The sequence below is a fragment of the Giraffa tippelskirchi genome, chromosome 7 (genome assembly GCF_054371585.1).
Source record: "Giraffa tippelskirchi isolate mGirTip1 chromosome 7, T2T-mGirTip1v1.2.pri, whole genome shotgun sequence".
In the NCBI taxonomy this organism is placed as follows: Eukaryota; Metazoa; Chordata; class Mammalia; order Artiodactyla; family Giraffidae; genus Giraffa; species Giraffa tippelskirchi.
The window spans coordinates 112236844-112259340 of record NC_137281.1 but is presented as its reverse complement, the minus strand read 5'-3'; the positions used below and the strand labels follow the sequence as shown (position 1 = coordinate 112259340).

Below are 22497 nucleotides of genomic sequence, written 5' to 3'. Positions count from 1 at the left end.
AGTCTACTTCTTTTATTCCTAGAGACATACAGCTTTTTTTGAACTTGGATAGTGATTTTATAGAGTGCTGTTTTATTTACTCTCAATTAATCATGCTCAACTGTAAACAAAGTGTCTGTTTTAGTTCTGCTGACAATTATCCACTTGTCAACATCTCCCTCAAGTACCTTCAGCATCTGGCTACCGCAGGAAACCTCTACATTAAGATGAATGTCTCTGTAAACTCAGGAATTCATTGGTTTCTTTAGCCCGTCAGCAGTCAGGATTATATTCTAACAAATGTCACACAGGCATCTTGATGAAGATATATATAATCAGGCAATAAACGGTTTCTCAGGATTTTCTTTCATTCACTGTTTTCGCTTCGGCAAAAAGAAGAAAATGATTACAACTTGGGGATCTTGGGGGTGGGTATAGAGCTGGGTCTGTGACTTTGGATACTGTCGTAAACCACCAGGCACAAGACAACAGCTCAGAAATTGCTGAAAAATCTGTCCCTCCATTAGTAATCTTCCATTAGATCAACAGAATCAAACTGTGTTATAATTGGGGGTAATTTATGTAAGGAAGGCATATGAGTTTTACTGCAGTTTCACTGGGGCTTGGAAGGGGCATGACTTGATCCACTTCGCAAATAACCCTTTTACCTTAGGACACCTTTTTTTGTTTACTTAAAATGTATAGGGAACATAGAGGAAAGTTGCTGCCAAAATCATTAATATTTTCCCAACAATAACCTGTTTTAAAGGCAAATATTCTATTTGGTGGGTTTTGTGGGATAACTGTGTCCCCTGGAGCACCCCTTGGAGAAAGGAGCCCCAGGAAAATTAAACTCAACATTCATGCCGTATCCATTCTGTTCTTTCATCCAGGAGAGAGGAGAGAAGTCACATATACCATTGGGGTGGGGGGACAGACAGCAGGGAGAGGGAGGAAGCTAGGGATTCCAACAGACCAGTCCTCTGGGAGAATGAGTGGGTTATTTACCTACATTTTACAACTGGGAGATTAATTTGCATTCACCTCCAAACGGAAGAGATTCAAATCACTTAGCATCTTTCCGTGAAGTTGTATTCTTGGGTGAGGAGTGGTGGTGAGCCTGTGAGAATGTGGACCACCAAGAGAAACCTGGCGTCCAGTTCGGCCCAGCCAGAGAAGAGATCGATAGAAAGTGGCCCAGAGCCGACGTTAAGTCCAGAGAACAAGACCAGGATGGCGGGACTCACTAGGCGAGGGCCTGAGATTGCTGAAGAACCAGCTAAGGTAGACGAGGGAGAAACGGGCGGCAGGATGAGGACTTGCTGGGGAGGGGAAGTTAGTAAAAGGGTTTGCCTCGCTCCTTTCTGACAAAAGCTGATCAATCTAACTGCATGTAATTGATTTTAATGAGTGGGGGAGTTTCCTTCACATTAACGATTGCCCCGAGTCATCAGCCTGCGCGGGCTGCGACTACCGGCGCAGACCCGGTCTCTCCTCCACCGCCAGGCAGTCTCGACCTGGGCGCCTGCCACGCCGCCTAGCTTTGGGGCCCTAAATAGTAGAGAGGTCGGGAACCTGGATCCTGGCCGGACCCCCGCCCGGTTTCACCTGGTAATTTATGCACAATTAATTGAGATATCTTTTATACTTGATGTGTTGCAAAATTAATGCCTAATTTATGTAATTAGTCAATTAACTCTAATTCCAGCATATGTTCCCAATGCCCAGAAGGTGTTCTGTTTCCCAGGTACTTATTTTGATGTCATAAAATGCAACTAATTAATTTTACATGCATATTAATTTGGGATCTCTTTAGGAGTTCCCTTTGTGCAAGTAATTTTAATATTTGTCTTTCTAACCTTTGGGGGCAGGATGGGTGGGGAGGTGCAGGTGAGCATAAGCGGCACGTGGGTGCGAACCCAGATGATGCCTAGCCTGAGTCGTGGCCCCGGTTGAGGGCAGAGTGCTCAGGAAGAGGCCTCAGGCAGCCACGGGTGTGGGTGTTGTGCTCAGCAGGCCTGTAGGGGGCGTCGCGGGTGTTGACCTCACAAAGTGCATTTTGCTCAAGCCTTTGGGAAACAGCGCGCCTTAGGGGCTGGAGGCTGAGAAACCTGGGAGCGCTGACAGTGGTCACCAGGACACTTCCCGCGTGCCTGGACAATTGGCTCCGTGGCCAGTCACCCGCACTCCCTGGAGCTGGTGAAAGGCTTTTTTTTTTTTTTGCTTGAGTTAGGAAGACTCCTATTTCTAAGGCAGTCCCGGAGGCAAAAAGCGAATAGGTTGCTCTGCGGTGCCAGCCCTTCCCTCCCAGACATCCAGGCTGCTGTCCGAGTGTGGGGAGCCGGAGAGCCTGCTCTCCCCGAAGCTGCCGGGTGCAGGGAGAGAGGAATCGCGCCTCCATCTCGGACTGTGCAAGCAGCCATCTGTCCTCTTCTGGCCCGGAGCGAAGATCAAGCGGGGCGAAAGTTTACTGTTCAAGTTATTGGGTGGCACATTAAAACTTTTATCCTTTTTGGACAAATTAACGAGCAATTTAATTAATAAAATCAGAGAGTAGTGTAAGTGCTATGATATGAAGTTAAATGAGTGCACAATAAAATATTCACTAATCCAGCACATTGCCAAATACCCCCTTAATTCTGCTTAACACTAAAAGGGTTTTGAGCACCACAATGAGATTCCTCTGTCTGCTAATTAATTGACACGCTCCTGAATATTCATATGAGCCAGCACCAATACGTTCCTAATTGCACCGTGGAATAGATCTCAGAGGAAAGTAAATCGCCATAGACTTAATTAAAATAATGTATTCCAGATCTAGGACGGGAAAAGATGAGACATTTGCCTTCGAGCGCGCTAAGAAAGTGGCACCTGGTTGGTGGAGGGGAGAGATATCAAACGTCGGCGCCCAGCCTGAAATAAGCGGCGTGGGACGCGCTGGGAGGGAGTTCGACTTCTGAAACAGCAGCTATGCTGCGTCCAAACCCCGCGGCTCGAAACCGCTGGTTCCCAGAAGCGTCCGTGTTCCTGCCCTGCCAGAGGAAGAGGCTGATGAAGCAGAGTCTAGTACCCCGACCCGGGTCAGCGCCCTGTCTTTTCTCCCTGCTGTCTGTCCCTCAGGCTTGTCCGCAAAGCGGTCTACAAAGGCGCGTCGGGGAAGGTTGTCCGTAGCGAAATTGGCGGAAACTTTTCCTTGAGGTTGTCGAAGCCACAGCAGACCCAGCTCTCCGGACCTAAATAGCGATCTAAGAGAAGTCCTTGGCATTTATCTTTGGGGGAGGGCGATAGCTAGGGGGAGAATACCGAATCCTGTGGATGCTGTCCTTTCTCCCGGCTCCTATTCCCACAGAAAGCGCCGCCGTCCCCAGACCGCGCGGCTAAGTTCCTGGGCACATTGTCCCTTCCTGGTCGAGTCCAGTGCGAGGGCCCAACCCAGCCGAGATTTTCTCGGCAGGTAGGAGGGACTCTACTCTCAGCTGGACGGCAGAGCCATTTTTAACCAGAGCCACACAAGTGAAATTCCTTGGAAAGACGAGATTCCCTCCACCCTCCGTCTTCTCGGGGAAAAAAAAAAAAATCACCACAGGTTAGAAACTAAAAAGAGTTTATTTGAAGACATACAAATGCATATTTATTATACACATGTAGGCATTAACAATGTAAATTACACCGCCAGCAGTTGCTGGTTGTTTATTCATTAGATCTTTAGAAAATCTACATTGCCTCCAGACAGCGCGATGATAATGTGAAATACACAAGCAGTTTACATAACCAACTTTGACGCGGAGCTCTGTGCTCCGCGACTCAGTCATCAACAGGTCGCGGGGATCCGGACGCGAAGGAAAACCTAAGTTGCTAATAGTTACCAAAGATCTGGGGAACCTAGGAAGCTCGCGGCTCCCTCTGTCCTTTTGGAAAAGGGTAACACATGTGGAGAAAAAAGAAAGATCTGATCCACTCTCTACGGTTCTCTATTTTACCCTATTTATGTACTTTTTTTTTTTTTTTTTGCAATTAAAGAAAAATAAATGAACAGAGGATGAACGGACGGAACTGAAGACCGACCTCCTCCAAACTTTCGGTATTCGGGAGAACCAGTTAAAGACTTTGAACCCAAAATGTTGGGGAGGGGGGGCGGTGAAGTGAGAGGTTTTCTTAACTGCCTGCACGGGAAGAAAAGGCAGCCTACTTTAGTTAAAGGAAGCCATCCACTCCACCAATCAAATCACTATGGCCACCATAAACAAATGGTTGTCACTCCGAAGAAAATCACCTGCATATCAGCCTTTTGGAATTAAATCCTTCCGATTCAGGATTCACCCAAAGGATGGAGAGGGGGAGGTACTTTAAGAGAAAAATAGCAGTGCAGATTTACTGCTTATTTTAAATATATTTTTTTTAGTAAAAATATTAAATAAGGGGGAGTGAGGGGTTGTTTACTAGGGTGGCTGTGGGGATGGGTTGCGGGGGAGGGGGTTGTGAATGATGTCAACCACAGTTGTAAGAGCAGAAGTTTCCTAAAAGCTACACGGATGCTAAGATCGGTCAAGTTAATGATTTATCCCCCTCTCTGCAGTCCATCATCACTTATGGTGGCCCACCACTCACCGCTTAAGTGTGTGGGTCATGCGTGAGGGTGAGGGTGTTTGAATGCTTTGTTACCCTTATCCCTTTCCTTCCTTTCTTTTGGTTGTGCCGGCAGGGTACATGAAGAAATGCACTGCCGATCCCAGACACTGCATTGCTGGGAAGGCAGCTAGTTTGTTTGAAGACCTAAAATCTGATATCCCTACTGCTGTGGAAATTGAAACCGGAGTTTGAGAAAGAAGGGATGAGAGTAGAGAGGGAGAGGAAAGAGGGAAGGAAAGAGATGAGATACAGAAACGCTGAGGGCGGTGCATCCCTTTCTGCGGCATTGGTAAACTCGGGGCAACCAGGTATCCCCTACAGCTAGTCTGTTCACAGCGACCCACCAGGAGTGAGCGAAGTGAGAGCCCGGAGCAGAGTCGGTGCTGATGAGGAGGGCATATGGCAGTGGGTGGGCACCCAGCGCTGGGACTCGAGAAGCAAAGTCCTGGGTCTCCCAGGTGAGACCTGCCTAAGCGGAAGGATCCCATCGCCCAGGGACCCCGCCGCCCAGGGTCGGCGAGCTCCTGGCAGCGCTGTTGGCCCCGCCAGGGCCCGCCTCCCAGCCATTCTTAGTTGGGGGAGGCCAGTAAGGATCAGCCGCTTTCTTTCTTTGGTTTCTTTCTTTTTCAAACCCGCTTTGTGGGTGGCAGCTCAGCGGGGGACGAATGGAGACCAAAGGGGAAAAAAGCAAGCCCAAACGAGGTGTGTGTGTTGCGGGGGGGGGGGTGGGGGGGGAGGGGGGGTTGGGGAGGTTGGGGGGGAGGGGGGTTGGGGGGGGGGAGAGAGAAAAAGAAATCAAATAGTTTTAACCATCCCAGGAACACAGTGAGTTATTATATCTAAAGGCTGTTGTGGACTTCAGCGAGACCTGCTTCTGCCATTAAGAAAACACATACTGCATATGTCTACCGGGTTAAGCTCTCCTCCTCGTCTCTGAACAAACAAAGCAGAAGCCCAGGGTTTTAAGCCTGGAGACCTACAGGTTATCCGGTTTCAAAACAAATTAAAACGGGCGAATGCACCAACAAATATTATGGATGCAAGATATTTTTCATTTCAGAGCTCTGCAGTTCCCCCTCTCCACAGAATTGATTCTATTCAAATTTCTGAGCAAAGGACATTTAACCTACTGTACAGGATTTAACTTAATATTCTCTTGCAATCACTATCTTAATTTTTCCAGATAATGCATTCAAAGAAAACAAAACACTCTTCCCACTTATTGGAAGCTTTGAAACACCTCATAAAGCTAAAAACCTTCCCGATTCTGCGTTCCCTAAATCCTTCTCCCAAAATAACATTTAAAAAGTGGCTTCCTAACCAGAGATACTGACCGCCCCCCCAAATCTGAGCAAACAAGTAATTCTTGACAAAGAAAATTAATATGAAAAGTATAGGGTGATTTTCTCCCCCTCCCCCCTTAAAAAAAAAAGACCCTTTGCTCCACCCCGCTATTAAACAAAACACAATACCTTTTTCTGGGTGGTACTGCACAGAAGTTGATTCAGTTTTGACAATGTTGTTTAGCTATCATTTGCTATTTTGAATGAATGGGAGCAATCCCCCCTTTTACAACATTTGTTTCCTATTATGGAGAGGTGCAGCAGTTGAGGGCAGACATGTGAAAGTGGCTGTTTGATTCTCTTTTTCATCCCCCTGACCCTGCTTTTGTCCCTCCTCACCCTGGGAATGTCACGCCTCGCTACTTCACTTTGAGATGCTCGAGAAAGTGGCTTTGTTATTCCCTTTTAGACATACACGAAATTGTTCTCATTCCCCCCCGCTGTAAAAGATACTTCACATCGGGCCTCGGTTCACAAGTGCAATGCAATTTGGCTTAGTCCAACCTTTGTTCTGCTTGTACAAATGAGCGAACAGTGCACACATTATACAGTTGATCTACTGCTGTCTTAACCCCAGAGTTAGGGGCTAGGAGAAAAGCAAGTTAATCCCTTCAATACCAAGGTGGTTTTAGCAATATTTCCTCCAATAATAATAATAATAGATTTGAATTGCTGCTTCTATTTCACACAGTGCAGGGCAAAACTTCTGGGAAGGGTTTAGTAACAACAAAAATCCTTCCACCAAATGTTGGCAAATAACTTTGGGATAAGTACATATGTAGGTTTGGTAATGCCCAATTTAAAGCGATGCAATTATTAGTACAAAGAAGGGACTGGATTTGGAAACTTGGGCTTTAAAGCCTCGAAATCTCAGAGCAAACCACTGCCAGCAAAGACCAAATGGTATTTAGCAAACAGAATCCAAAGAGAGGGCATTATGGGGAGCCGGCAAGAGTCGTTTTCAGGGGCATTGAAACTGCCTGCTTACTATGGGTGGGGTTGGCACTTCTTGGGGGTGGATGGCAAGCAGACCAGCCTCTATCTCTGGCTACTGTTTTTTCCTGCTTGAGAAGGAGGGAAAACTGAGCCTTCCACACTCTCCAAACTGGAGCAGCTGCTTGGGAAATACTTCTATAATGTGTGAGGTGTTGTCATTCTCTTTTTTACAACCCCAAGGAAAACAGATTTTAACTTCAGGTGCCCCAGCCATAGCCAGAGGCCATACCCATGGCCAGGCAGCAGAGACTGGGGAGGAGACATCTCTGAATATCAACACCCCCCCCCACACACACACACCCTCCTGGTTTGGATGGGAGTAAAGAGTGATCAGGAGGTGGAGGCTCCTGACTCCCTCGGAAGCCAGCAAGATTTGGGGGGTGGGGTGGGTATTGATTTTAGGCAGTGTGCTCCTCATCAAAAGTTTCTCAGTCTCTCTGATGTGAGTTAGGTCCAAACCCTATGTACCCTAGTCACCAACCAATGAAATACAACTTTGGATCCAAAGTTCCCTGTGAGATGTTCTTTCCTTCTAGTTTGAAAAATAACTGTGCTCCTCAGGCTGCCTGGTGCTTGGGGTGGCATTGGGGAGCACTGGTGAAGAGGGAGCCAAGTCTTCTGCTGCCGATTGGCCCTTGGCACCAGAGTGCCATGTGTTCCCTCCCCACCTCTCTTCCTTGAATACTCTGATTTCCCACCAGACTTCATCAAACTGGGCTGGCAGTACAAGCCCAGACTCCTGGGAGCATGGGACAGCCATGGCCAATAGGTTTCCCTGATGCAGTGCCCAACTGGGTGTGGGTCTCTGGTGGGGCCCAAAGACCTGCAAGACCCTGCTGTCCAGTGGTGCCAGGCTGAGAGAACTTCTCGAGCAGGATCCCTCTGGTCCCCAGATCCCCAAGGTTAGAGGCAGGCTGTGCCATGCCAGGCTGCCAGGCTGAGGACAGTCTCCGGGACACTCAGGAGGACGATTTTTTTTTACAAAAATTGACTGCTGACAGGCTGAGGGAGTTTGTTTTAGTGCTGAATACCCCTGGAACAAAATCCTTTTTAAAGGAAAGCTAAGTCATTTCATGCCACCAAAGTACAGATTTGGTGAAGACTGACAAAGTGGCACAGTGCCTTAGCGTGGGTTCTCAGAGAGACCAGAGGACTGGGCACCTGGGGGAGGCAGCCTGAAAAGTTGTGCGGGTCAGAAGAGGCACAAGCCCTCGACCTTCACCCCTACTTCCGAGCACTTTTACTGCCTATTTTACAGAGATGCTGGAAAAAGTGGAGAGAGGGAGTAAAAGTAAAGTGAAGAAAACTGAGGGACAAGAGTGCGTTAGAAAGAGGAAAGAAGGAGGGGGGATGGAGGAGAGGGAGGGGAGGACTCCCAGAGTGAAAGGAGGAGGAGGAGAAGGGGGCCAAGGAAGGCTTAGCCAAAGCGCTCCAGGCAGCACGGAGTTCACTTTCCAAGTCGGGAAGGCGGGTATTGTTTTTGGCGCCTAGGAAACCCTCGGAAGCTGCCGGGTACTCTCCTCCACCTCCCGTTGGTGTTTGGTAAATATTAACAAACCAGGGCGCGTTACTTTCTGGAGTGTGGATGGAGCGGCTGGCATGGGCTCTGGATAGTTTTCCTCTCCTCGAACTCCTGCCCCCAAACCCCAGCCCCACCGTTCACGCGCACACACCTGCTTGACAACAGAAGGAATCAAAATCAATATTGTATTTGTCACCCCTCTGTCTCCTTTTACTCCCTCAGCAGCCCGGGTGCCACTGAAGCGAATTGTGGATTTATGGAGGGAAATTAGCATAAATTATTACAAAATCTGCAGCCGTGTGTGGTCCAGCTTGTGAGAAAAGAGGCTATTGCGAACTCTCCAAGCAGAAAGGTGGTCGGTGGTGGGCTCCACGGAGGTGATGAATGGCTATTGCACGAAAGAGATTTCCAGTTGGTTTGCACATGGGTATAATTGACTTATGTGTATTTTATACAGTTTTCCCAACAACTCCCTAAGCCTCCAGGTCGGATGTGCTCCCTCCCCAAAGCTTCTGTTTGCTTTGGGTTCTATACAATAGACTGATGCACTTTTCAAGATTTCTGGAAAGTGCTCCTTCCCCCCCTCTTCTTCACAATACCAGTCTTAAAACGCTCTTTAAAGAGCATGCAAATCTGTCCCTTCCCCTGGGCTTTGTAGATCTTCAGGAGGAAATTAAGGTACAATCTTACAGCAAAGTACACTTTTTAAATGTGCATCTCACAACTCCTCACTCCTCACAGAAGACAAACTTGTTCCATTAGGTTCAATTTCTTTAATTAGCCCTGAGCATGGGCAATGTGCCTCACTTCCCATTTTCACCGGAGCCAAACTTTGAGAATCCCTATTTATATCCTCCCATGTCTCCAACTTGGTGGTGACAACTTTCCCAGGGAGACAGACAGAGATTTCTTCCAACTTGGATTTTTTTTTCACCCAAACGTTTTTACTCTTAGAATTTAGTTAATCTTCTGTTTACTTGGAGCAATGATTTCGACAGCCATACAAAGACCCTTTGCAAGGCAACAAAATGCCAATTGTTAAAACAAAAACATTCCCTCTCCCCATCCCCCACCCTTAATACGCGGGAACTACTAGGGAGGGGATGTGTGTGTATGCGCGCGCGCGCGCACACACACACACACACACACACACACACACACACACACACACGGTAGAAAAGAATCGAAAAGAATCTTCCTGGCTGTTGCAGGGCGAAAAGAGATCTTTCACATTCCGAATCCAACCCTTCTTAAAACACTATGAGTGTGTGTGTGTGTGTGTGTGTGTGTGTGTATACATATTTTCTTAGAGGATCCTAAAAATTCTTGGGGGCTTCGATGCTAGTACCTCTCCCTCCCAGAAGGGCTTCTGCTTTGCCCTCCTTGTACCTCGGATTCCAGTTGCCTTCTGAAGCAGGAAAACTGGACCAAAGCCTTTCAGTCTGGAAAACACAAGCCCTCACTACTAGTAGCATGTCCCTCAAGCTCCTAAGCTTCCTAGGCTCCTATCTCAGGATCCTGGAGCCTATCCTGGCCTCGCCAAGAAACCCCCCAAACGCTGCATCTCCTTAGGAGCTGAAGCGTGCTGCAATTTCGGCAAGTAACACTGCCTCCAGCCCAACCTCTGCAGAGGTTCCTCTTGGGTCCAACCGGTTTATCTGTAGAGGGTTTGTCAGCCTTTCTCCAGTAGTGCCCCAGAGACAGGTCAGCATCCTTCCCCCACCCCTGAGCACCCACCTCCTCCTCTTGGTTATTTTTTCTGAATTAAGAAGGTGATATTATTCTTTTCTTCAAGCACTTCTGTTAATATTGAAAAACGTGCACTTGCATCTCAAGCAAGGCAGCCCAGACTCGAAGGCCATTTCAATATTAATGAAATTGTTTAATCTCCTAAATTCACCGTGTTTAAGTTACGTTTTGGTGAGTTATTGACCACCTCCGAAACTATGGTTAATGGAGGGTGTGTGCGTGTGTATGTGTGCCTGCATGTGCAGTGCACACACGTGCATGCATGTTTAAAGATCTTTTTTTATGCTAACCCCAAACAGCTACACTAATAATGCTCTAATATCACTGTCAAAACGTCACACCCAGAAATCTCCCACCACCACCTCATTCTCCTCCTGCCAAAAAAAAAAAAAAAGTTCTCACATTTCCAGACTGAAGATGATTTATTGTAAGCTACAGGTACTGAGTTTTTAAAAACAAGATAGTAGAAATTTCTTTTGAAAACCATAAAGGTTAGAGAATGTGCAGAAACCAGTGGGAATGCCTAGCATCTACATTTGTAGACGGCGTGCAAGCGGGCAGGGTTAACTATTTCATAGCAGTTTGATGATGATGGTGACAACGATGATAATGGTAATAATTCATTGAATCTCCAGAGATGAATCCAAACTGAAGGAAACCAGTTACCCACACTAGGCAGGGTGATCCTAGGCACATCCCCATCCCCTCTTCTCTCCAAAAAAGGAAAATCCTCTGGTTCTTTGCAAATCTAGAAGGTACTGCAGTTTTAATGGGGCCGCAGCCAGCTTTTGCTGGGCCCTCTAAACCCTACAAAACTTTTTCTATGTAAAAAAGGGGGGATGGGGAGAAAGTTTCGACTGTAAAATGCAAACTTTCAGCCCTCACTCCAGTTTCAAACCACCTGGGGAAAGCGAGAGACAGCTGTGTCAACCAAACTCAGGCCCTCCCCAGGTCTCCACACCGTCTTCCCCAACAGCCCCAGAGCGTCCATCCTGTATCTAACCAGATTCCTGGTGGACTTTTAAAGTGAAGACCTTGCTTATTTGCCCAGATACACTATTTTAATTTTTTTTTTTAATTTGGCCAATACACTTAGATTCAAAATGGGCTCTTACACGGGGCTGTCCGATAGTATTTTTTTTTTTTTTTGTATTTTAAAACCCTCGCTTAAAGCTACACACCCACTGTGCCGCGTTAAGGAAGCAGCCTAGGAAGGTCAAATGAAACTTTGACCTGCCTCTCGGAGGACTAGGGGAAGGGTGTATTTTCATTACAATAACCCATGTAACCAGTCCCGGGTAATGCCAAGCGCAGGGAAAGGGTCTGCTTCAGGGGAAAGCCGTGCCTGAAGTTAGCCAACAATACAAACCCGATACACTGCAAAGGAAACAAAATAACCCAATAGCCAAGCAATTTCCGTGTCAAATACCATCTGCGCAGCAGCTCGGTCTGTGAATGTGAGTGGTCTGTAGCCTGTATCCCTGCTCCCGCCGCTACCACCCCATACCTTCACACCGCGCACCCTGGCCGGCGCGTCCTGCTCCCACCGGTGGCAGAGGCTCTTCCCCCTCGCCCAGTCTTGAGCTGGAAGTGATTCCTATTGGCCAAGGTGTCCATGTAAATAGGTGCGAAAGAAACCAGAGCTGGCCAGGCTCTCTCCCTCTCGCTCAGTCCCCTCCCTCTGCATCCCCCGCTCCCCCTCCTCTTCCTCCTCCTCCCAAGGCGATTGTCATATGATAGCTAAGAAGTGGCACATTAATGAAGCACCGCTACAGGGGTCTTTTCTGCTCCTGTCACCGCTTAAAACTATCAGATGGTTCGAGGGAGGACATGGAGGCAGCCACCTAGCTCAGCGGAGCTGCGGAGCCCAGAGCAGCGCCCTCCGGAGCCCCGAGGCCGCTGCTGCCAGCGTTCGCGCCGGAACTCCGCAGCCGAGCTCGGCCGCCCGCGGAGCGCAAGGCCAGAAGCGCCAGGGACTGGGCGGCGCGGGGCGCTGCGGGACTGAGCTGCTGAGCTCAGAGACGTACGGAGCACAGCCGAACCTGGACACTGTGCCCTGGCTGTGCGCCGGGAGGGACAAGGCGAGCAGCAGCGCCACCCCGGATGCGGACGCGCAACTTGGGGCAACTTTAAGGTGAGTGGCTCACGGTTGCATCTCTACTCCCAGTTCCCGCTCCAGGTCCGGGCTTACTTCCAGGTTACCCTCACGCCGCTCGCCGGCTTCCCTTCCCGCGCCCCCTGGCTGCGTCCCACTCAACACACAAAGTTGCTGGCTAAAGAGCTTAGGCGCTGGCTGATCCAGCGCCAAAGCCCCCTACTTGCGCCACCCCCGAAGTCTGTTCTTAGCCTGGTTGACCTGGTCTGTGCATCCACGTCCTCCTCCCTCCCCCGCTTATCTTTCCCTCTTCCCAGATCCAAGCAGGCCCGCGCAGACCCAGAGCTAGGAGGGGGCAAAGAAGAAGATGCCTCGGCCGGGCCGCAACACGTATAGCGACCAGAAACCACCCTACTCATACATATCGCTAACCGCCATGGCCATCCAGAGCTCGCCGGAGAAGATGCTTCCGTTGAGCGAAATCTACAAGTTCATCATGGACCGCTTCCCCTATTACCGGGAGAACACTCAGCGCTGGCAGAATAGCCTGCGCCACAACCTCTCCTTCAACGACTGCTTCATTAAGATCCCGCGGCGGCCAGACCAGCCTGGCAAGGGCAGCTTCTGGGCGCTGCACCCCAGCTGCGGGGACATGTTCGAGAACGGCAGCTTCCTGAGGCGCCGCAAGCGCTTCAAGGTGCTCAAGTCGGACCACCTGGCGCCCAGCAAGCCCGCTGACGCCGCGCAGTACCTGCAGCAGCAGGCCAAGCTGCGCCTGAGCGCGCTGGCCGCCTCGGGTACGCACCTGCCGCAGATGCCCACGGCCGCCTACAACCTGGGCGGCGTAGCGCAGCCTTCAGGGTTCAAGCATCCCTTCGCCATCGAGAATATCATCGCACGCGAGTACAAGATGCCTGGGGGTCTGGCCTTCTCCGCCATGCAGCCCGTGCCCGCTGCCTACCCGCTCCCCAACCAGTTGACTACCATGGGCAGCTCGCTGGGCACCGGCTGGCCACACGTGTACGGTTCCGCAGGCATGATCGATTCAGCCACCCCCATCTCCATGGCAAGTGGCGATTACAGCGCCTATGGCGTGCCACTGAAGCCTCTGTGTCACGCAACGGGCCAGACACTGCCCGCCATCCCCGTGCCCATCAAGCCCACACCGGCCGCAGTGCCTGCCCTGCCCGCGCTGCCTGCGCCCATCCCCACCTTGCTCTCGAACTCGCCGCCCTCGCTTAGCCCCACGTCCTCTCAAACAGCCACCAGCCAAAGCAGCCCCGCTACTCCCAGCGAAACGCTCACCAGCCCGGCCTCAGCCTTGCACTCAGTAGCGGTGCACTGACCCGCGGAGGCCGGCGCCCCCTCTTGTTCCCCTCCCCGCCAGCTCACTCGCCTCCCCCGGCTCCCAGTCCTGCCCTCCTCGACCTGGGACACCCTAATTTGTCCATTTCACCTTCGGCCAACCCTCTCTTCCCCGTGAGAACTTTTGTTTTGGACCCAGGAGACGAAACACAAACTTGCAGATGGGCCAGGAGGCGCGCGTGGAAGTTGTCCTCGCCCCCAAGAGGGAAAGGCAGGGAACGCCTGAGCCAAGTTGTCCCATGCCCGGGGCCCCGAAACCCTCTCCCACTGAAGAGGCAGGGGAGTTCCTGCCTCCTGCCTCCTCGGAGAGGAGAGCGTCTTCGCTCGGCCCGGATCCGCGAGGCTCTGGACAGGGCGCCGTTAGCTCCAAGCCCAGAGAAACCGTCTCTGAGGTTTCCTGGAACATATCTCCCCTGAGGGCTGCAGCCACCCAGCGGAGAGCCAGATCTCTGTTTACGTCTTGGAAATCTGCCGCGAAAAAGGACCACTAACTTCCTACCCTACTCGCCTCCGCCCATCCGGCAGGGGCTGGGCGGACCACAGCTTCCCCGAGAAGCGGCCCTGCCTCCCCGGCTTCTGGAGAGTTTTTTTGTTTTCGGTTTTGTTTTCTGCCAGAGGCTCCTAGTACTGGGAGTTTAGGGGAGAGGCTACCAAGCTGGGAAGGAGACGTTTGTCCTCAACACAAAGTAAAAGTAACCTTGTATGTTTACAAAGCGCCCGGTAAAATGTAAACAGTGAACTTGAATCCGTATTGCTTTGGCGGGCGAGCGGGCAAAGCCTACTTTACAAGTACCTGTTGTAATGTGAATGTTTACTCTGCATTTCTGGCCAGGTTTAGGGGAGGGAAGGGGTGGGTATGGGAAAGTTAATTGGGATGTTAACTTTCCGATTACTTAGAGACCTTTTTAACTATTTATTTTATTGTTGGAAGGAAAAACGAACGAAAGAAAATGAAGTAAGTCCAAACTAAGAAACCATCAAGGGCAACCCTAGAAGAATTTAGATAAGCTGACTGGTAACATGAAGGAGGTGTCACCGGATAGGTCTCCCATGGACAAGTCTTTCTATTTGCTACAGGAACTTTTCCGAGAAGCTCAAGGGCTGCAAAGAGATGTAAATGATTGTGAATAGGAATGATTATACACTGTGTAAAATGCACTTTTGTTTGCTATATTCCTTTAGAATCTTAGGTAATTTGCTGGAAAACAAACTGTTGTTCTGGTGTGACCTGCTTAAGTTAAAAAAAAAAAAGTTGTAGTGTCATCAGAGCTGTACCATTTTTACCTTTCATTTTTTCTCCCTCCCTGTACAGAATCAGCATGGTGTTTTAAATGTTGATGTTCTTGTTCCCAGCATGCCTGTTTTAAGACAAAGAATTTTAAAAAGGTGTCTACATTAAATTATGAACCTAGTCTAAATAATATTTTCTCATTAAAATATGTAAATTCAAATTTTAGTTGTGTGTGTTTTTGAAGAGTTGCTAACAAACAATAACTCTACCAAAGATAGATGTAGTTCTTCTCTAAGCATCCTTTCTGCAATTCATTGTCTGAGTAGTTTGTCTTTTCCATAACTTATTTTTAAAACAAACCTCCTCTTATGCACTTGCAGACTAGGGGAGAAATTATTCAGATGGACTCTTGAAGACATTTGCCCAGAGACAGAGACAAAGTAATCTAGTCTCTAGTATAGATCAGGTGCACAGGTGCAGTGCTGAAAGAGAAACTGCTAATGAAAAAAAAATAGTACTTTATATTTGTCTATCTTAAAACATACCTTTTATAAAATAGACAGTAGTTGTATGAATATAAGGCTTCTATAGAAAGCAGGTAGAGGTGATATGGAGATACAGAACTTGAAAGCAAATTTGCCTACTCAATATTTATATTCTGATACATCTATTTGCAGCTACCCTTCATTTCCTTGGTCCTTTAAATTATTGCAGTCGTTGAAATTTTCTTTTTCAGAAGTTACTTAAAAGTCCACCTAGCTTGTCAAGAAACCTGTTCATTTTTAACTGAATAGATTTCTCTTTAATCCTTCATCTGGGAAAATAATACTTGGTGCATTTATTTTAAAGAAATGAATGAAGTTAAATACCTGACTGTAAGTATTTGCTTTTCTTCAGATTTTTGCAGAGAATTAAAGTTTGCCAAGAATGTATGGCTCAAGGCCAATTAAAACTTTATTGAAGGGGGTCACCGTATTTCCAGAGTGAGGTGTGTATTCAACTAATGAAGTTACAAGACAAAGACAAACTTAAATGGTGATTAACACTTTACTGTGTAAAATGATTAAACAAGAGACCTTGTGCAACACAGAGAAACCCACCCAGAAATCATGACTATACTGCACTAGGAGAACCCTTAGCACCTGCGACCTTTATATATTCAGAGGGTTATCTGAAAAAAAAATTAGGATTAATGCAAAGGGTAATTAATCCTGTTGTGACTTTTTTTTTTTTAAAGGAAGGATCCCACACACAGCCAAAAAAAAAAAAGGTGGAAAATAAATGAATCATTGGACTGATTAAAATGCATGAAGCCACTAAAGCTCGTCAGACAGGGGACAACTAAACTCATTCATCAAGCCCAATTCACAATTATATCAACACGATCAGCTAAAGAAAGCCTGGAAAACTTATCCACCCTGGGCCAGGAAACTCTTGAAACTTTGTTCCCAAGCAGAAATCATCTACAGTTTAAAAAAATGAAATACCATTTTCACTACTTCCGCAAAATAAAATTAAAAGCCATCTCTGGAATATTCTAATCTCCTGGAATTCACTAACACTGCATTTGAACTGAGAATGAAGGGAGCGTAAAGGGCTAACATGGGCCTCAAACGTTTTATAAATTTTCAGCTTACATAGGTAAAATGCTCTTCCTAGTAGCAGCAATAGAAATTAGAGGCAAGTGATATGTACAAACACACATTTAATAAATAGAGGCAAGTAAGATGCAGGTCCTATTTCTGATTTTTAGCAAAGGACTGATTTCAAGTCAGCATTTGAAAATGTGCTTTTCAGCTGTTAAGTTCGTCATGGTGTACTGCAAAGAATGAAATAACTTCGGCATTGTTGAGTCCTCCTTTCACCACTGCAGGCATCTTTTCTCAGACGAAGTTGAATGAGTAAAGTAAAAAATCCATTGATGATATTTTGACCTTCATCAGGAATCCAAAGGCAGCCCAAACACACATGCCTCCACCCCACTCCAACTCCAGCTTTGAGACTTGCACCCAGTTCAGCTGAAGTACCCCACAAATAAGGAAGTTTATAACTTCTATACCTTCAATGGCTTTCTTTGTCATGTTAAAACTTTTCACCTGGCTCAAGTCCAAAGTCAATACACATAGCTTTAAAATAAAACTGGAAGAGACAACCCCGTGCAGTAAGGTGTATATGTTCAGGATCCCACCCTGAGAATGGGGTTAAGCTATATTATTTTCTATTTTGTAAATTTGGACAATATTGATTTTTTTAATTTAGGTTTTTGATTTGAAAACTGGACTCTTCTGTTACTTTTGGTGTTTAACATGCTTCTGTGCTCAACTGTGTTTTTAAGTGGCTTTCTCTGTGATTTGGGGAAATGCTTACACAATAGATGAGTTTTGTGCGTGAGAGAGAGGAGAGAGAGAGAGAGAGAGAAGCTGTTGAAGTTCTCACTGTTCCTATTGCCTGGGCTGGGGGTTTTGAGAAGCCTGAAGACTAGCAGGAGCGGTGCTAGTAAATGATCCTTGGAATGGCTTAAATATTACAGCAGCGAGCTTAATTCCTTTAAAATAGATGAGAACATTGAGTGTCTTGGAAGCATAAATCTGGCCAGGTGCTCAAGTGGTAGGTGGGAGGGGGAAAGAATCCAAGGGGAGTGCTTCTAACAGGAGGTTTTACATTAGTTTATGCCAGATTGGGGGGGGGTGTTCAGGGAGAGTTTATACTTTTGCAAATGGAAACTCCCTTTATAAAAAGATACCCATTTAAGTAACAACAGGATCAGAATCTGTTCTCCAATTCTTAATATAAATGTCAATTAATTTTTTTCTCCTAAAGCCACATATACACAGAGACACCCAAACAAAAACAAAACAAAAACAATCCAACCCACCAGCTGTGAAGCCTCAAAAGGGATGCATTTGTTTCGTTTAAACTAACAACAAATTATCTAATTAATATGTTTCAATTACAGCATGAAAGGCACAGCCCTTGGACCGCCCGCCGTGGGGGCACAATAGCCCCAGAGCCCACTCTAGGAATTTACAATAACTTCACATCTGTTTCTTTATTTCCCACTTTTTGAATCTAAAACTCCTCTCAAGATCACTTCAAACCACGGCCTGAGTTATGAAATATGTCCCGGTGTTAAAGGGGGATGAAACTTTGCTTCATTTGCAAGCAAAAAAGTGAAAGCCCATTGAAGAGCATTAAACAAATATATTAGAATTCTGTCACTTTATGCAATTGAGTAGATCAAATGAAGGGTCCCGGCCACTTCATTCACTCTCATTCACTCGAATAGAAAATGCAAAGAATAGCAACCCGAGACTGGGCCACCGATGTAGATTTAGCCCCTTTTTACTGGGAGACAAAAAGGCTGAATTTTCACAAACACATTGCTGACTCGGGGACTAGGAAACCGGCACTGGAACCCCTTTGGAATTTAAATTCATTTTGTCTTCCTCTCTCTTTGCGGGGATCTGTTTGCACTACAGTGCAAGATGCAGCAGGCATCCTCTGGCTTCTGAAAAATGGGGGAGGGGAAGACTGTGAGTGGGGGGTCACTATGTGGGCCTCAGGAGTCTCAAGGAGCTCCTGGTGGTCAACTGACACTCAAGTCTAAGATAATAACTTTGATTTAAACAAATCTTTATCTATACCATTATAAACATCAGTATATCACACACATCTCCTAGCCTCTTACCTCCCTGCTTGGCACGGGTTATATAAATGCTTGTTTTCAAAGACCAGAATCACATCTGGGTCATCCAGTTTTCTTCTTTCAACTAATATCTGGTCAGTGGTGTCACAACAGACGTGAAAGCTCAGCTTTCAACCTCACCTGCTCAGCACTGTTCTTTCTCTGTCTCTCCCATATATGCACGTGCATACATACACACTTTGTGATAGCTACCCTATCTGAGCACTGTGGCTGTAAATTTGTTAAGTAAAAATCAAGAGATGAGATATTCTTTGGTTAGATTTTTCAAGTTAGATCTTCTTACATTTTCATATCTCATTCCTGGGTGGGGTGGGGTGGAAAAAGCCACATGTGTCCGTGTTAACTAAGATAATCTTGTGGAGATATTTCTGTCCTTCATCTTCAATGGCTGATATTTTTGTTTTGACGACCTTTATAGATTTTTATGTTGTCAACACCTTACAAAGCTTAAGGTGGCTGTTCGAGCTGCTTTCAGAGACAGAGCAGGGGAAAAATAAAGCAGCAGTTTTCTCAGCTTTTGAGATGTGACTGCAAAGGAATGAACCAGTTTTCCTAAAACTTGTAGTCTAAATGAGATCTGATCTGAAGGAGGAAGTATGGGGAGGGCTTTTTATTGGATTTTTTAAATGTGTCTGGCACTTTTTCCAGATACATCCAAACCTTGAACGCTTTTCATTTTAGCTTAGAGATTTGTTAGGTTGTATTCGACACTATTTTTCATTTAATTTGTGGGACTGCTGTCTGGAGCAGGGGACAGGAGGTAGCTCAGACCTACAGCTACATAAAAGATACTGAAGAGATAGCTGGCTGTTTCATAACCATAAGCTATCAAACTCACCGTAAGTGATAATAAGCAATAAACTGATCAGAATGGTAAAATAAGAAAGGTATCAGAAAACATCCATGAAACAATTATAATTGGCTAAATAAAACCTTCCTTATAAGACTTTCCTCCCAGAAATTTTCAAGAATATACGGACAAAAGGTTCTTTGGAGGCAGCCTCCTTTTGCCTGTGTCTGCAAATAACCGATGTCAAATCAGTTGCAAGCTTTTGAAGGAACAAACTCAGAGCATTAATTAGAGCAGATGAAGCTCACAGATAAAAAGCATTCTTTAAATATCTGTTGTTTGGAGACACTGTGATTCTGATTCATGTTTTGCAGCCTGTATATTTTTTTTTTTTTTTTTTACTATTTGAAAATGTATTTTATTCTTATTTGTTTTTAAGCTGTTAATGGTCTGGTTAATCTCTGGTTAGCAAATATATATATGAAGACACTAACACTACAGATAACCAAATACACGTATACAGGCTCAGTACGTAACACATCAACATGACAACACACCAAGAAATAAATATCTTAATGGAAAACTCAAAGGAATTAAAACACAATGTATCAGGAAGACTCTCACCACTATTGGATAGTATTTTTAGAACTTTAGAGCACTTACAAGTTATGTTAAGTATTCTTCAGAGAAATTCTAGACCAATGAGTCAATAACAATAGAAGGGGGAAAAAACTTTCAAAAATGTACCCTTTCCTTCAAGAAACACTATTTTCTGTTACCAAAGAAAACCCCACTCAGCCTGAAATACTATGGATCCTTGAACAACATAGGTTTGAACTACACAGGCCCACTTACACGGAATTTCTTCACTAAATACATAGTTGAGTACTGCATGTCCACAGTTGATTAAATCCACTGATATGAAACCGTAGATATGGAGCTGTAGTAGATTTTTGATTGTATAGTGTCAGTGTCTCTAACCCCCTCACTGTTCAGTGTCAACTTGATTGATTTTATCAATATTCAAGGCTATTTCATGCAACTAGGAGTTGGTTTTCTTTTTTTTTTTTTTTTTTTTTTTTTTTATAAATTTATTTATTTTACTTGGGGGCTAATTACTTTACAATATTGTAATAGTTTTTGCCATACATTGACAAGAATCAGCCATGGGTTTACATGTGTTCCCCTTCCCGAACCCCCCACCCACCTCCCTCCCCCTCCCATCCCTCTGGATCATCCCACTGCCCCGGCCCCGAGCCCTTGTCACATGCATCGAACATGGAATGGTGCTCTGTTTCACATATGACAATACACATGTCTCAATGCCATTCTCCCAGAACGACCCACCCTCACCTTCTCCCTCAGAGTCCATAAAATTGTTCCATGCATCTGTGTCTCTCATTCTGTCCCGCATATAGGGTTATCGTTACCATCTTTCAGATTCCATATATATGCATTAGTATACTGTATTGTTGGTTTTCTTTCTGGCAGCCTGTATATTTTTATTGACTCAAATAATTTCTCCCCCAGAGTGTTTCCTGTTGACTGGGCTTACTAAGGTACACTGTAAGTGCAGAAAGAACTGTTGGTTTGCAGAAATAAATGTTTCCAAACTCTGCTTTTACTACTGATTTCTCTCCCTTCCTTTCTGAAATACAATGTATTGGTCTATGATTCCAACACACAGGAGCATATAGAGAAATTGTTCAATAGAGGATCTTAATTTTGTGCCACTTAGAGGAAGCTTAGTATTTATGAAGTAGTATCTAGAGTGTTTTACATTAATTAGAGCAGCTCCTTGGAGAGACATTACAGCCAAGAATGGTTTCACACAACAGGAAAACACCGAGCATTTCAACTCCCTCGCTAGATTTGCCATAGTAAAAGACAGAGTGGCAAGGGTCTGCTCACTTGGAAATGTCAACATATATATTATTTATTTACATATGTTTGATAGACTGAAGGTCTATCTATAACCATTTCAATAAATTGATCATTGAAAAGTTCCCTATCACCCTGGCTGCTGTGATATTTTATGTCAGGTACAAAACAGCCACAACAATAACCTGAAATAATGGTCTGTCTCAAGATTCCTGATGTGATTTCATACTGGGTGAAAAAAACCGACAAATGACTATCCAACACTCCATGCTCAATGGATGAGTCAGTCTGTATCTTATATTTCTGTGACTTCCTGGAGGATGTGAAGAGTTCTCATCCTTGTGTGTGTGTGTGTGTGTGTGTTGGTGGGGAGGGAGACAGCAGGGTAGAGTAAGGAACAACAGACAAGGATGAAATCTAATGACTATCTGATTAGTCCAGATGGTATATATGCCGTGATTCCTGTCCCTAACACAGAGGAATAACTGGTTGAATGAATGGGAGTTATGAATGCAGTCTCCTTAGTTTAACTAAAAATGCTTTGCCTTTTTCCAGGTGTCAGTAAGTGAGAGCACTGACTGTACATTTCAGCTGTGATACTAAGTTTGTACAATTTAAACCTTTGAAATGCATTTGCAATACTTTGGATGCTATTAGCTTTAATAAAAGGCAAACTCCTCCCATAAAACAAGAAAATGAAAATGATTAACTTTGACATAGAAATATAAACACCAATTTGATTAATTATATTGCTAATTATTCTTTGCTTTGGAGCCAAACATTATCCAATTCTTAAAATGACAGATGCTGAATAAATCACATAAAATAATTACTTGGAATCTCACTGCACTGAGAAATGGTGGTGCTTATGAAGAGATTTATATTGATTTCTCAATGTGTATTTGCTTTTGTTCTATTTCATTTAGAAATTTAGACTTTACTGTAAAAATATTACAACTCTGTAATAGAAGTGTTTTTTCTATATGTTCCTATTCATATATTAAAATAACCAATTTCTCAATATTTTCCATAATTATAACCAGTATATATAGCTTTGTATATCTCACTTTTCCTCGTGTTTTCATAACATGAGAATACATAATATCCATAACCATCAGTTTTAATGGTTGTATAGCCTGCCAACTAAATGAATTCTCCTGATTGGGGCATTTTGAATGTTTTTAGGTTTGCTTTTTTGTTTGTCTGTCTGT

At 45.4% G+C, this 22497-nt stretch overlaps 2 protein-coding genes across 7 annotated transcripts in view; one reads left to right on the top strand and one right to left on the bottom strand.

Annotated features, from left to right (window-relative positions):
* LOC145512889 (uncharacterized) overlaps positions 1–22497 on the bottom strand; it is a 324797-nt gene that overhangs the window by 84722 nt on the left and 217578 nt on the right. The window lies entirely within an intron of this gene.
* FOXB1 (forkhead box B1) lies at positions 11971–15129 on the top strand. The gene is made up of 2 exons (XM_081507608.1): positions 11971–12352; positions 12631–15129. The coding sequence occupies exon 2, from the start codon at positions 12681–12683 to the stop codon at positions 13656–13658; it is 978 nt and encodes a 325-aa protein (XP_081363734.1). The 5' UTR covers positions 11971–12352; positions 12631–12680; the 3' UTR covers positions 13659–15129.

Excerpts from the sequence above, each read along its gene's own strand:
- FOXB1 (XM_081507608.1), top strand. The coding sequence starts at position 12,681 with ATGCCTCGGCCGGGCCGCAACACGTATAGCGACCAGAAACCACCCTAC.